This window comes from Tamandua tetradactyla, chromosome 16, assembly GCF_023851605.1.
Source record: "Tamandua tetradactyla isolate mTamTet1 chromosome 16, mTamTet1.pri, whole genome shotgun sequence".
NCBI classification, from domain to species: domain Eukaryota; kingdom Metazoa; phylum Chordata; class Mammalia; order Pilosa; family Myrmecophagidae; genus Tamandua; species Tamandua tetradactyla.
This window is the reverse complement of record NC_135342.1, coordinates 46244943-46260385: the sequence shown is the minus strand read 5'-3', so window position 1 is coordinate 46260385 and position 15443 is coordinate 46244943. Positions and strand designations below refer to the sequence as shown.

At 36.4% G+C, this 15443-nt stretch overlaps 1 protein-coding gene across 6 annotated transcripts in view; it reads left to right on the top strand.

Moving 5' to 3' along the window:
• The window catches only part of TOX3 (TOX high mobility group box family member 3), a 109335-nt gene that overhangs the window by 74917 nt on the left and 18975 nt on the right, over window positions 1–15443 (top strand). For 3 of the 6 annotated variants that reach the window (XM_077132433.1, XM_077132430.1, XM_077132431.1), the window contains exons 2-3: window positions 2594–2659; window positions 6775–7026. In XM_077132433.1, coding sequence (XP_076988548.1) covers window positions 2594–2659; window positions 6775–7026 — 318 coding nt within the window. Of the gene's footprint in view, window positions 1–2593; window positions 2660–6771; window positions 7027–15443 lie in introns of all 6 variants that reach the window. The other 3 variants (XM_077132432.1, XM_077132434.1, XM_077132429.1) reach the window with 1 other exon arrangement.

Sequence of the window (15443 nt, the reverse complement as noted above, 5' to 3'; positions counted from 1 at the left end):
ATATAGGATAAGTATGTCCCAAGTAGTTCATGAGCTATACTTATTCTAAAAAAAAAGAAATGCTTATCTAAAAATCAGATTTAACCGGGTGCTGTTTGTCTTATCTGGCAACCCCACCTCACAGCCAGTGCCCCACACACCTGCACGGGACAAAACCTGCAACAAGTTGATGCTCACCTGCATCTTCATAGAGATATTTTCCCCCAAAAGGCACAGAAACCTTTACATCTATTTGAAATGATTTATAACTGTTCCCACCTGATCGTCGAGTGTTCCTAAATTAAAAGCCATTAATTAAGGCCTCATATAGATACAAAAGATATGCGAGGAGTGCTTTCTAATTCCAGCTCAGTACTTCAGGTGAGAGCTTTTCAAATTACGTGGACCGCTGGAGCCACCTGCTTGGCTAAACCCTGCGCAGCCGCGCGGCTCGTCAGCCATGCCAGCGTCGTTACTGATTTTTCTCATTTCTCCAGGGCAAATACTAATTAATGGATACAATTCACAGCTGATTAGCTGTAGTTTCTTCAGTAATTACATTCGCATACTAACTGTTCAGAAGAGGATTTCTAACCCAGTTCTTATTTCACTCTAAGCTTAATTTGTTTTTTGAATTGTTTAGGCCCTTAGTTTAATAGCCATTTTATTTTTCTTTGTTGTTTTAGGTGCTATTAGATAATAAGTGAGTTTAATCTTTAAAAAAAAAAAAACTCTGATAATGAGCTGCTTGCCTTAAATGGATTTCTAATTCCCCAACAAAACCTACATTTAAGTAACTTTAAAGTTGCGATACAGGCAGCGGGGGCGGTTTGGGGAGTCAGGGTTTGGTGCATGGAGCACACGCTTCGGGAGCCCAAATTCTCATGAAGATCCAACAGAACATTTGCAGTGAAGGCCCAAGATTTTAATTTTATGTTCATTAATTCATGAAAAATTCCATACTTTTTCTTGCATTCATATAATGCTGCGGTACAGTGAGGGGGGCGGTGTGCCCACACCCACCAGCGCTCATACTTTTGATATCCCATGCCTTCAGAGAAACCAGGTAAAGGTCTTTCTTAAGTGCTAACAAGTGCATCTTTCAGAAATCCCTATGAAGATGCTTATCCAGATGAGCCCAGTGGTCAGCGAGAGCCTTGCTGGTGGCCTGTTGTGTCAGTGTGTCTTTAGGTGTCCTGTAACAGGGTTGGTGCTGCTTCAGTAGACCCTAACAGTGCTCTGGGCCCATAGAGGCTTTCCTATAAATCCTGCTTAGTTCGTGGGTCCCTGACACTTTGAAGTGTGTAGTGTGTCGGTCGGCATCTCTGCTCGGGTTCGACACATCCAGAGGAGGGGGCCAAGAACCCCCCCCGAAATAAGTGTTTGTTGGTTTGTTGCATGGAGGATTATGTCAGTCTTCCATGTCTATGTATCTATGTTCTATTCTAAATAAATTCTCCGTGTCTGACTATCCATCCCCCCGTCTACCTATTTAGTCTTTCAGAAAATTGTACCTTTTACTTTAAATAATTGCTGGTTCTATTTATATTGAGAGAATGGATCTATACATTTCACCCTTTGGGGACCAAACCTAATGTTTTATATTTGATGCATTAACAGAGGGAAATAATGCACTTAGATGAAGGGCATGGTTTTGCCATTTAAAAATCGTGAAAATAAGACAGCTCTAGATAATTAGGCTCACAGAGCCTTTCCGTATTGCCAGACTTGATAGCAGGATGTTTAAAGCAACAAAACATGCCTGCTTAGACCATTTGAACCTGAAAAGACATTTCTGCCAAAATTCAAGTTTTACATGTTGATAACAGGTCCCTGGAAGTAAAGAGCTTATATCTGAAATACTGATACAGTTTTTGTTGTGTTGGTCTGAATGGGCTATTGTATTTGGGAATTTAGTAAAAATTGCTGTGTTCACAAGATTCCGCTTATTTTTTAAACCTCTTTGGACTTAATGTTGCATTGAGAGATTAAATATCACTGTTTGCAACAGCTCTGATGAATATAGATAGTGTTTTAAGTACTGTTTGGAGATTTAAAAAGTATTCTTTAGTCTTTTTATTTATTTATATTCACGCCACGCCCCATTCACTAGAAAATAGAATTTGAGAGCTGGGAATTGAATTTTATTCCCTTTAATTCACATTGTAACCTACCCATATTGTGATATCTGTCCTTGAAAAGTAAGCTGTGAAATCCCAGTGTGCTTTAAAAATGTGTCAAGGTGATTTTCTTGGAAACTCTTTTCCTTCTCACCTTTGTCAAATGCCAGTTCAAAAAACAACATACGCCAGTGATCAGTGAGCTGAATACTTTTAACCATATCCCTTTGCTATTAGTCTTGATGAGAAACTAAACTGTTTTCTAGAATAATTTAGTTCACTAACTTCACTCTGATTTATTTTCTGAGGGATTGGCCAATACAGTATAGCATAGTACATTGAAACCTTTGTCACATTTTACATTTGGTCTGAGTAAAACTCCCCTTTATCTGGTCACACGAGCATACATTCCAAGTGACATCTGAATATTAAGTGAACAATCATAATTGTTGATTATGCTGCATATTGACATGAAGCATTCTGCTTTCTTTTAGTTTGGAAATAACCACAACTACGTGAACATGGCTGAGGCAAACAACGCTTTCTTTGCTGCCAGTGAGGTAGGAGTCTGTCTTATTGTATCTTTTCATGTTTTAGATAATTTAATAGGCTTGAAAGGAAAATCAAAGGATCGAATTTATCTCTCCCTTCTATGGCACTAAGTAACAACTTTGGAGAAGATATAAGAAAGGTCTATTGGAAAACAAAATAACCTGACATGACAAGTCTTTATCTGTTGTCCATGGGCTGTTACTAATGTTAGTAGTGTCACACAAATCTCTTGATGAAAAAAAAGTAAACAAAAATGTATATGCATATATATGAGAAAATATAAAAGTATGTGAAAAAGTATATATAAACATATATATGTTTATATGCATACACACATGCCTACACGTGTGTGTATATCTTTCTATCTATATATAGATATATATAGTTGAATCAAATTGTATTAGTATCTAAACAGATAAGTAGTTGTTTGGGAAACCAGGACAGAAGTGACTTTTTTTTTTTTTGCATGGGTAGGTACCGGGAAGAAGTAACTTTTAATAGAAAATATTTTAACTACATATGGTAATTTCATTAAGTCGCTGTGGTTTGGAAATTGATACAGCAGAAGGGTGTTAGAGTTTTTATGGTTTTCTGATGTGGATGATGTGAAATGAGTATTGTGTTTGTTGTTAGGTCCTCATAGCATATAATGCGGTGCCTGGCACATAGTAGGTGATTAGTAAATATTTGTTGGATGAATGAATGGACTTGCTCCCAGACATAGTCTTAGCGGGACGAATGAGTAATGGAACTTGAGTGCAGTGCCACGTTGACTCTGGGCTTGTATGGCCTCATAAGCCTCCCCTCCAGAGAAACCTCACCCTTTTTTTTTCGCCTGGGCAGGCACCAAGAATCGAACCCGGGTCTCTGGCATGGCAGGCGAGAACTCTGCCTGCTGAGCCACTGTGGCCCACCCCTCACTCTTGATTAGATCAGGAAAACGGTTTCCTAAAGATGGTAGAGTGTGTAAGATTTAAGATTTTAGAACAAGAACAAACAGAAGTGAATTTGGTCCAAATGGAACATTTCCTCTTGGGCTTATATAATAAAAAGTCTTCATTTTCCAAATATATTCACATATAGGAAACTGAACTAGCTTGACCCCAGAGAATGAAAATAATAATGGTTTCATAAATTATCTTGGTACCATGAAGCAAGTGATATGAAAGAAATTAACTTTGAGAAATTATTAGAATAAATGGTGAATCAAGAATTAAGGGTAGTCCTGGATTAATCATTTTTACAGTGACCGTCCTCTCTCTAACCAAGAAGACGGCTTAGATAAGGGAATATTGTTTGGCACTGGCTCCTGTGTTGTTTGTGATAATGAACACAAGCCCCATCTGTAAGGACAACATGATGTTTCATTCTGCAGGATTTTTTTCCCTACATTTGAATCAAACATTGATGAAAGCTCTACTGCCAGCAGCTGTTCAGAGACAATTTAATTCCAGCTGTGATAATTCACCGTGTCAGACATTGGCTGTTATATGTTGATACAACAGTTCTCCAGATTTGCATTTTTATCAAAAGGAACAAATGTTTTGAACATTTCAGTACAGATGGTATTTAACCATGTACATACTACTTTAACATGATCAAGGTAAACACTGAAAAGTCAATATCTGTAAAAAGTAATCATCTAAACTCTAAATGATTAATTTTGTAATGCTCAGATGGCATATTTGCGAGTGTGTTTTGGTTGATGTCACACATGGTTATTTTTATCATCTCAGATAGCCAGTGATTTGAGTTACTCTTTTCTGTGTGGAATGTTTAACTTACATTTAATATTATTACCTGTCTTTACAGGTGGTTTAATATTTTAGCTTTTTTTTTGGTTATATATTATAATTTGATTGTATTGTTTTATTAGGTTATGATATAGTAATATACTAAATTCTAACTTAAATTAATTTGTCTTTGAGAAAAATCATACTATGGGGACATATATAACATGTAAAACAGCTCGTTTTCTCAATAAAAATAAAAAATGAAACCCTCCTTAATTTTGACTCCATGGCATAAGAAATGCTTTATGTTAGAATTTAAGAGGTGATTTTATGTAATGATTTCACCGTACCTCTTTTCTTGAACAAAAAAATAAAGCCCGAGTAAATGTTAATGCACTGCATTATAGCATGTGCCTAATTTCACAATCACTGCATTAAAAGTAAATTTATTTGTTTTTTTTTAACATTTTAATGAGTTTAAACTAATTCAGGAAGAGTTTAGATTTGAATGCTGTAAAGTCTAAATTGTGCCTGAAACCAATTCCCTGCACATAGATATTGCCCTGAAGATAACACCACGGGACTAGGATGCTTGGAGTTTGGAATTCACACATTTGCTTTATGTTTTCTGTCTGTGTCATGATTACCCTGACCATTTTTAAAGTACCTTAAATATTTATTGAAATAATATTTCAAGTGTTAATTACAGTGGTAATGAAAACAGCCAAATGCCACATATCAAGAATGAGTGTTTATCCGTATTGTTAATGTGATATGTTAGATTTCATTAAGCAGTAATGGGGTAGCAAATGAGTCACAAATTACAGTTGCATCTGTTACTAGACCACATTAGTGCCAAAATAACGGCAAATGCAGCCATAGGGTTATGTTCATTAAGCCAGCCATGTTTGTGGCCAATTCATCCCTTTGTGTTTGAGAACTTGGGGACCACAGGCAGAAATTGACATTTCGGGGGGGGTCATTATTAGGATAAGTTAGAAAATCTAATATTTCATTTCAGCTTTTAAATATATGTATTATCATGTTACAAGGTTTTGCATATCTTGAACCTGTTAAGAACTTTTCCCCCCATAGACTCCAATAGCTTGGGGCCTCTTTAATTTTTGGTAAGAAACAAATAGTGACACTTGACGGGGCTGTATTTAAGAATTGTTTTGCTTCGTTTTTTCCCTTGTGTTTGTTTCTGTTTTCTCTCAAGTTGGTTACGTTATATCCTCATTGATAGCTTGAAGAATGATTTTCAGCTCTTAATTAGTTCTTCTAACCGAGTACAGCACTTTCAAATTATCTTGCACCAATTCATTCTTTCAAATACAATAAATAATAGATGAACGATACTCTGAGCTAGGAATTAAAAATATCTAAGTAGCCCCCCAACACCTTCACCCCACCAAAAATATGTCCTAGACATCGACAAAAAGAAGAAAACAAATTTTATTTTAAGAAGGATGTCTACCATGGTTGAGCATGACAGTCCTGACTTTTATCAGATGGCCCTATTTTAAAACTCTGCCTTTAATAATCTAAGTAACAGTGAAGAAAAACCATGATTAAGATTTACTTAGATCTCGAAAACATTTGTCCAAGTGAGTGTGTGCCCTGTAAGTGGGAATATATCTATGTCACTACAGCTCTCTGCTCATACCATAGGAAGTCTTTCAAAGTTGAAGACTAGCAGAAAATGCTTTGATGAATATATAGTAAAATGTTCATATAATGGAAAATAATTTCTCTTATAGTTTAAATAAAAGCACTGATGCCTTTTAATATGAGCTATGGTAGTCCTTATATAAAATGCTGTATTACAAACAGCCATTTCTGTAGACGCATTTGTTACACTTGGGACTTTACCAGTAAGAAAATTAAAAAAACAAAGCACAATTTTAATATTACTCATTTTATATGTTGTGACAGAAAGTAAATATGTGTAAATGTTCACTTCTGGATTAATGTTGTGTGCGTACCACAAAACCGTCAGCATTTTATGAAGCATGCGGATAATGGAAGCAGTTCGAGCTGTTTCACTAACATGTCGATAAAGTGGCAATTTGTTATATAGCCAAATCTAATGTTGCCGATGCTCCAGCTAACAACAAAGACAGATGTTGCTAATTAAGTACGCATTAAAAAACTGTTAATACTGATACTCCATTAAAACCATATGATAATGAGACTTAAATCTTTAATCAGAATGATCAGCAAAACCTTATATATGGAAATCTGTGTTTAAGATGTTTTCATTTGAGAAATACATATTTGGCCTAGATATGTACTGCTTTCATGCAAAGACCCATCCCACCCCCAACTTACAAAAGGGAAATGTGTTGAACAGTATATGAAGATATCTATATTTTGTTTCCTTTTAGCAGACTTTCCATACGCCAAGCCTCGGGGATGAAGAATTTGAAATCCCACCTATCACACCTCCTCCAGAGTCAGAGCCCTCCCTGGGTGTGCCGGATGTACTGCTACCCTTTCAAGGCCTCAGTGAGCCTTTGCCCTCCCAGGGAAGTGAATTTACACCCCAGTTTCCCCCGCAAAGCCTGGATCTTCCTTCCATTACTATCTCAAGAAACCTCGTGGACCAAGATGGCGTGCTTCATAGCAGTGGGTTGCATATGGTAGGCACCAGATTTCTTGCTTGAGAGTTGTGTTTGTCATTTGCACTTCCCATGATAAAGGACAGAGAGCCCAGGTTCTGAAATGTGCTTCTGTCCATGTACCTGTGCACATGTACCTGCAGACATATGGATCGTTTTTCCTAGGGCCATTTAGACTCAGGAACTGGATGAATCCATGGTATGGAATGGGAGGGTATAGAGTTGGTTGACAGTCACTTAAAAGAGAGGATGCATGTTGACCCAACAAGATCCTTCTAATTTGAAATGACTTAAGGGGTCTGATTCATTGGTTTAGAAACAGCCAATTTTTCCTTGCCTTTGGTTTAACATGGGGTGTGTGCTTGATTTGAAAGTTTGCCCAGGAGATGTTTTAGAAACAGAAGCCCTTATCAGGGGCTTAGGTCTTTTGCATTTTCTGGATTACAACATAATATTTATGAAACATGGTCTGTTTCTACCTCAAATGAAATATCAAACTGTGAGACAGAAAAAAGAAAAAAAAATTGCTTGTAACCAGCCGAGGAAAATATAGAGCTGGTTATTGTGTGAAATACACCTAATTATGTTATTTATTGTCATAAACATCGAATAAGGCACTCCAGAGAGCCAAGATTACTAATGCAATAATTTTGGTTCTGTTTTTCTTAGTGTGCAATTATACTCAGCAATCACCAGAGTAAATCTGCTTAAGTATTTTAAACTCTTCTGCTGGGATTGTTTTTTTTTCCACCGTGGTATATAATGTATTTGTGTCTGTGTAGGTGAGGTACTAAGCAGAGTATTTTAAAACAAGATTAATAGTTTATAGGGCTTAAAAAAATGGTAAAGTGAAACAGATGTGTTGGTATAACAAAAAGCAAAACAAAACCTATTGCTTGTTTACATATTTCTTTGTACATTAGGACCATGCCAGTGATGTTTATTGGTTTCATTGTTAATTCCCTAGATAAAAACAGATGATTGCAAAATACGCAGTGGATTAGCTGTGCAAAGATCCAGTGTGCTCTCTGCAATATAAGATTACTTTTCTAAATAGGATTGCGGCAACATAATTTTCTTTGCCTGTGATCTTTTGTGTTTCAGCTGAACATCAGGGTTTTTATTTTCACTTTTTTTTGTCACAAAAGAATGCAGTGAACACTCAGGAAATGGTCATTAAGTATTCATAAATGTTTCTCACCATCACACATAATTATTTCCTTTGGACTTATGTTTTTGTCTCTTTAACACTGGAATGGAGGGTCGTGTGCTCTGCTCCTCTATAATCAGGCTTGCAATGTTGTGGCTGGAAAATAATAAAAATGAAAAGGTTGTTTAGTCAACAAGGGAGTTTGCCTGGGTCCACCCGTTGTTCATAGATGTTCAGCCAGGCTCACTTAAGTTGCAGAAATAGTTAAAAGACCATAGTAATATATGCTAAAATGTGTACTTTATTAAATTGGTAAATATTTATTAATATATAAGAATCTGCCTTTAAATTAAACACTGATGAATTACCTTGCCTTAAAGCTATAAAACTGTTATTGCAGCCATAAAAAAAGTGTAAAGGAGGCATTTTGACTATGAAATTTCATTTCATGGTCAATTGAATTTACTATATTGGAAAGAACTAAAGATGGAATCATAAAATAATTATGATATTCACATACACTTTAAGAACAATGCTTTCACGGGCTGGTGTTGGGAGAGAGGACTCAATTTTTAATGCTTCTTTTGTAATTTATTGTTCATCGCTAAAGCAGCTGAATTATTTCATTGATTTTTAAGAGTGTAGGGACTGCAACTAAGGGCCAGTTGTTGTCATGGTATTTACGTGGACCTCCTCACATTTGCTGGTGCCTTTCTGAAGTTTTGCTGAACCAGAATGATACTTCTCTTGGCGTGAAACAAACTAATCTTATTGAAAATTCCAGCAGAATTTCACCTTGAAGAAATGTCATGGGATTTTAAATCACAAATGTTGGAAAAAAATAAAAGGCGCTAGGACAGAATTATGATGCATGTGGTGTGTCGTTGGTTTTGTTCTATGTACTACCTGACATGTTCACCTATAAACTTGAATTCAGAATCGCCAGAGGCATGGTTAAAAATAGGTTATGTCAAGGTTCTTCTATATCTCCCTCCGGCTGTGAGTTGGCTGGCTACATCATAATATTCCACAGCAGCCTCCTCGGAGATTTCCCTTAGGAAGGTCACCAGAAAAAAATAAATAATACTTTATACATCATGCATTTGGCTTCCCAGTGTGCACTGGATATTTCATACCTTATGCAAGTAAGTTTTATTATCCAAATGAATAGGGCTGTCTGTTAAGGATGGCTATGGTGAGTTAAGACTATCATATAAGCAGAAAAGCCAGCTTGTTTATGTTGTATTGAACCAGCTTTTCTTCAGAGCTCCATTGGTTTTCCTTTAGAAAGAGTGACAGTTTGTCACATTCTTGATTAGCTGCATTATCGTTGGCAGCAAGCACAACATGTTTATCTTTCTTAAATTCATGCCATTATATTTAAAAACAGAAAGCAGGAACAAAAAGGGAGGGGATTAAAGAGAGTCCATTGATTAGCATTCACATTTCAAAATATGCAAATAATGCCCTAGTATTGAAAAACAAATCGCTGAGAAATGGAATGTTTTTTGTGACTTCAAAGAGCAACCTTGATTTGCTTGTGGTGGGTACTTAGGTTTTAAAACAGGATGTGTTGGCAAGGTGAAATCGACAGTATATTTTCCTTGAAAATTCCTTACCTCTGAGCATTATTGTCAGTTCAGATGATCATCTGGAAATTATTTTAATCTACAAAAGATTGCAATGCTAAAAATCTACAACGTGCTCTCCAAAGGGTTCTTCTTTTTTTTTTTAACACCTCTCTATAATCTGCCCAGCCTGCTGAGTAGCACTGACATCAGTAGTACATCAATTTCAGAAAGTGGATTATTTTTACTAGACAGCTATTGTGACATATTGGGTCAGTCATAAATGAAAGATATTCATGCAAGCATGCAATACTTGTAATGAAGTCTCACTCTGACCTTCTGTATGATTGATTCTGTAATTTAGTTTTCTCAGGCAGTGCCTGAAATGAAATGAAATCATGTTGAACAAGTTTTGAATACCCACAGTGCACCAGGAGAAGAAAAATCTGCAGCCCTAGAGGCTTGAGAGAGAGCAGCTGAACGATTTATCTCCATGCTATTATAGCCTTTGCCAGCATTCAACATTTCTTTTTTTTTTTTTTTTTTTTTTCTTATTTGGCTTAAGTACTTAATTCTGCAGGTAGCTGTAAATGGGAAAATAAAATGCTGTTCAGATTTAAAATGACAGGACAGGAGTATGTGCAGGGGACTGATAAAATATCTTGAATAGAACTGACCTTTCATGTAGCTGAAAGTTACTGGGGGATTCATCCTCATAATTACCATATAGATTATTTTTATTTCTTTCCTGCAATGAAACATTTCAGAGAGCAGTAGTGCTGATTGAATGAAAATTGAACTTGTTAACATTCTTTTCAGCTTAGCCTGTTGTACATAACAGAAGGTTAGCTTTGATGAATTTCAAAATTCTCTTTGATATCTAAGAAACAGACAGTAAAATAATTGTCTCTAGTCTGATATTTTGTATGCCCCCCAAAAGAGAATTTATAAAACACACTGATAATTCACCCACTTTTTCTTCCAACGCTGTATTTCATGTTTAGAGGGCTGACTTTTTTTTTGTTTGATATGGCTTTGGATTTAATTGTGATAGCACATGTTTATAGAAAAGTCTACACTGGTACTCTGCTAATATTGAACATTGCATTAGAAAATTGAAAGAGATGGAAGGAAGGGGAGGTAGTATCTGTATCTGTTAAGGAGAGACAGAAAAAAAGAAAAATCTTTTAGACATCGTGCATGTGGAAGAGAAAATTGCAAGCTTTTAACATATTCATAAAACTCTTAAGTCATAATCGAGACAGATTAACATCTTTGATCTGAAAAATGAGGATCTATCAAAATAATGCATCTAAAATCATCAGGCTTATTTTAGGGGTTTTTTATTTCTCATGTAGTCATTAGGTATGGCTGTAATTTTAAAATTGAATTATTTTGATTTTCACGAAGTGGCTTTCATGCCGTTTTTATACTTTAAAAAACATTACATTAAAAGATATAGCAGCCTTTCAATTAATACATTGTTTTAGCAGTGTTGCTTAATATGTTACAGATAAAACAGTTATTTCATGGGTCATTAATGTGTTTAATGCCTGGAACGTTCTATTAAAACAAGCCCTTATTATTGTTATGCTCGTGTTCATTGCCACTGTCAGTGGAGGCTGCTGAGCTAAATTCAACAGGATGATTACCATTTAGTCATCGGGAGACCAGCTATTTTTCATAAAAATTGAATGATTATTTCAGCAATACTGATTTCGGGCCAAATTATGTCAAAAAAGTATTTTTATTGTAAGTTAACCATAGAAAAGCCACAGCATGTGTAAGCAAAAACCTCATTTTGAATGGAATAGGATGAATTTGTTCAGTTTGATTAAATGATAGAATTGAAGCCATATACACTTGCGACCCATATTTAGTGAGCACCTATTAGGTTCTACATCCTGTTCTTTAATAATTTCATACTACTTGTAAAATTGTATTCCTGCTGTCCAGTGTCTCCTCCATATAATACGAAAATTCACAGAACTTACTACTGCTTCAGAGATGCTTCTTGTCAGAAGTCAGCTTTAATTTAGCTGTTACTGTAACTTGACATTTGTCTGCGAACAATGTCCAGGCCATAGACAATTTTATGGGGTGGCTTTCTTTGTAGAGCAAACAGCCTTGTACCCTTCAGAGTGTAAGATCATTTTTCTTTATTCTCTTAGTCTGTACTAACTGTCTCTGAACATATGGGTGGTTGTTGCCTTTTAAGGTTGAGTTAACTTTCGGGTCATCTGTTAAAGTGGGAGTGTGTTCCGAACTTCTCTAAACCCGATTCGCTGCTGTGAAGTGTGAAACATGATTACTCATTAGACTGGTCACATTCAAGGGAAAATGTCATTAGAGGGTTACGCTATGGTTTATTTCTCTGTATCTTGTTTTTAGCACATCTCACCTATAAAGGGATGCCGTCAGTACTTACCAATGGTTCAGGGATGTGGAGACATCATTTCACATCACTTAGATTCCTGAATAAAATGGACATGATAGCTCAAGCATGTTTTAGTGGGGCAAGAGTTTCTCTTTCTACCATTACTGGGTTTCCTTTTGTTCGCAGCACTTGTCACCATTTGAAATGGTCTCCTTTGATTGTTTATGACCTTTCCTATCAGAATATAAGCTCCACCAAGGCAAGGCTTGGCTCATGGGCTGCTATGATCCCCATGCCTGGAACTGTGAATGGGCTGGCATAGACTAGGCTCTCGGGAAATGTTTCATTTGCTGAATATATGAATGAGTGAGGGAAAGAATGAATGGAAAGACAGTGAAAGAGTATTTATTTGTTATTGAGAGCATAGCTTGACTAGTAAACCAAAAACTGGAGGAAAGGGGTGTTGCTAAAGTATAAGTAGCTGCAAAAGTGGAATTCCATTTGACAGTTTTAACTTAGCACTGAGTAAAATAAGCTTGTAGATGACTCTTTGGTAAAACAAAGGAGTTATAGGGTGCATGAGTAAAATACCATTAAGTGTTTAATGATAAACTTTAGAAAATTTTATTTTGCTGAGAAACTATTAATACCAGTTAATACTTTAGGGAAGAATGTCTTTCAGAAAACTTACATATTTAGTTATGTTTGAGCATATAACCCTAGGAGTAGTTATCAAGTGAACATGGTCTTTTTGTATCAATAGTTAGATGAATATAAAGTTTGTAGTAAGGGGTCTGTAATTATGCATTGGCATAACTAACTATATTTGCTTCAGGGTTTGTCGGCATTAGAAATATACTAGTTATGCATGACTATTGATTGTTGTTCATTTGGAAATAAAGTTTTAATATCGCTGTAGGACATTACTAAATAATTGAGTGCAAAATTATCGGCCCAAATTTCAAATTTGCAGTTACTCTATTTATTCATACCAAGTAATTTTTATTACTGATAATTGTTTAATTAGTCCATTTTCAGGAAACATTGATTAAAAAACTGGCACAGTGAAAATGTATTTAGTCACACTCTCTAATATATTTGGATTATTTGCTTCTTAATTGGATGTTATCCTCTATTATGAAGGCCTAACATTGAAGAGTTGCTGAAGAATATTTAGCTGTAAATATAGATTGACGATGCAGTAAATATATTTGCATATTAGATATTTTAAAGTCCTTTTTAATAAAATCGACCCTGGTGGAAAGAGGAAACCATCGTGATGAATTAAAATATAGATAAAATAGAATGATAATGTCTAATGTTTAAAGTAATCTGTTTGAATGCTTCTATCTCACATTCACAAAAGAAACAGAAAACAATACAAGAGATTGTGTAAGTTTGCACCAAGTGTACAGGACTGAGATAAATGCCAGACATTGGCGTGGGAAGGAAAAAGGAGCAGCGGGCTCTGAAAAGACGTTCCTCAGGAAGTGGCTCTTTCTCTGGGCATGAAGGAATGAGTGGAGGAGGTTTAAATAGAGTGAGAATAAGAATTTTTTTAGCTAAGGAAACACTAGCAAACTTTGTACCTCTCCCATCCCCACCCCTAACAAAAAGCCCACTCCTTTTTTTCCATAAGGTAACACGGGACCGTGGTAATATTACATAACAGTGATTTTATGCAGTGAGGAAGTTTTTCTCCTTTCACTTCTCTCTCAGTGGTGATTAAGGCAAAGAGGACATTTTAGTTTGGTGCTAAGTCGTCTTGCACATCTTTTTCTTTTGTCCTTTTTAAATAGGCAGGCGCAGTATTTAGGTAAACTATAATGCTGTTGTTTTCTTTTCTTGGTGTTTATTCAGCATTCTCTTTATCATGTGTGATTCTGGTGTTTCAGGTATGCCAGTGATCTAAAATTTCCTTTTCAATAAATAATTATTCAGATTTTCAAAATTCACTCAAATGATTAATGTTTAAAAAGCAACTGGTTTCAGGCAACTTAAAATGAAGGACTGCTAGCAGAAATGCCCGTTCCTTGATTTCCTGTTAAAAAAGAAAAAAAGAAAGACAAGAGGCTCTTTCATCAGGTAGAGCAAGAAACAAGCCTCAGCTGACTGCCCCCCCCCCCCCAAAAAAAATACACACACCATTTAAGGCTTTCCTGAGCATCCCATGAAATGCACTTAGAGGCGCATAGATAGAAGGCAACATTCTTCCCAGTATTAGAGCATTTCATGAGGTTGCCCATTCTGAATGACAGAGTGACTGCAATAATGAATCCTTGGGTACTCTTCAAAACATAGGTTGAGAGTATTAGGCTGTATATTAGTATTTAAACTAAATCAAATATGCCCAGTTGATTTAGAGGGGCTGCCCATGAGGCACATTCAGTTAATAGTTATAGGAATGAATAGCTGGAGATACACCTAGCCTTTAAACTTTCACCAGTCTTCCTCTGCACTCTGAATAAAATCCAGACTTCTGAGGCTGGACTACAAAACCTGGCCCAGTCTGACCTTCACTTGCATACAAGCCTCATCCGCTAACTCTGGGCTTCACTTCCTTATCCCTGCCCTGCTTCCTTATGCCTTTGCATCTATTCCTTTCTGCCTGGGATACTCATCTCTTTCCTGGCTAAGTCAGCTCCTGCACTCCCTTTACGCCTCAGCACAGTGGGTCTCCTCCCCAGGGAAAGCATCCCTACCCTGCTCTCTCCCAGTTTTATGGTCCTCCTTCCCATTTCTGAAGCATGGCGAGCTCTCTCTCACCTCAGAACCTTCGCATATGCTGTTCCTTCTGCCTGGAACATGCTATCCCTGCCAATTTCATGACTCACTTCTGCTCATTCTTTAGGTATCCACTCATATGTCATTTTCTCTGAGAGCCTTTTACTGACCCTAGTGAATGAAGCCACACTCCACCCAATTACTTTTTTTTTAATAACCCTATTTATTTTCTTCATAGTATTTATAACAGTTTGAATCTTATCAATATGTTTTCTATTTTTAAGGACAGAACATAAGCTTTGGGTGTTCGCTACCTCTAAGAAGATTGTTTCTATTGCATTTGTTCAATAATATGGTGGTTCTTAAACTGTGTGTGTTGTGAGCAGGTGGGGAGGAGGGTTGCATCTGGCCCCCAGGGGGCATTTGGCAAGAAAGTTATTTTTGGTGTCGTAACTGGAGGAGCTACTGGCGTCTAATGAGTAGAGGTCTGGAATGCTATTATACATCCTACAATGCATAGGACAGTCCCCCCAGTAGAGAATATTAGGCCAAAACATCAATACTGCCAAGGTTGAGAAAGTCTGGTCAGATATCATCAATTAGAGGACAAGGTAAGGCG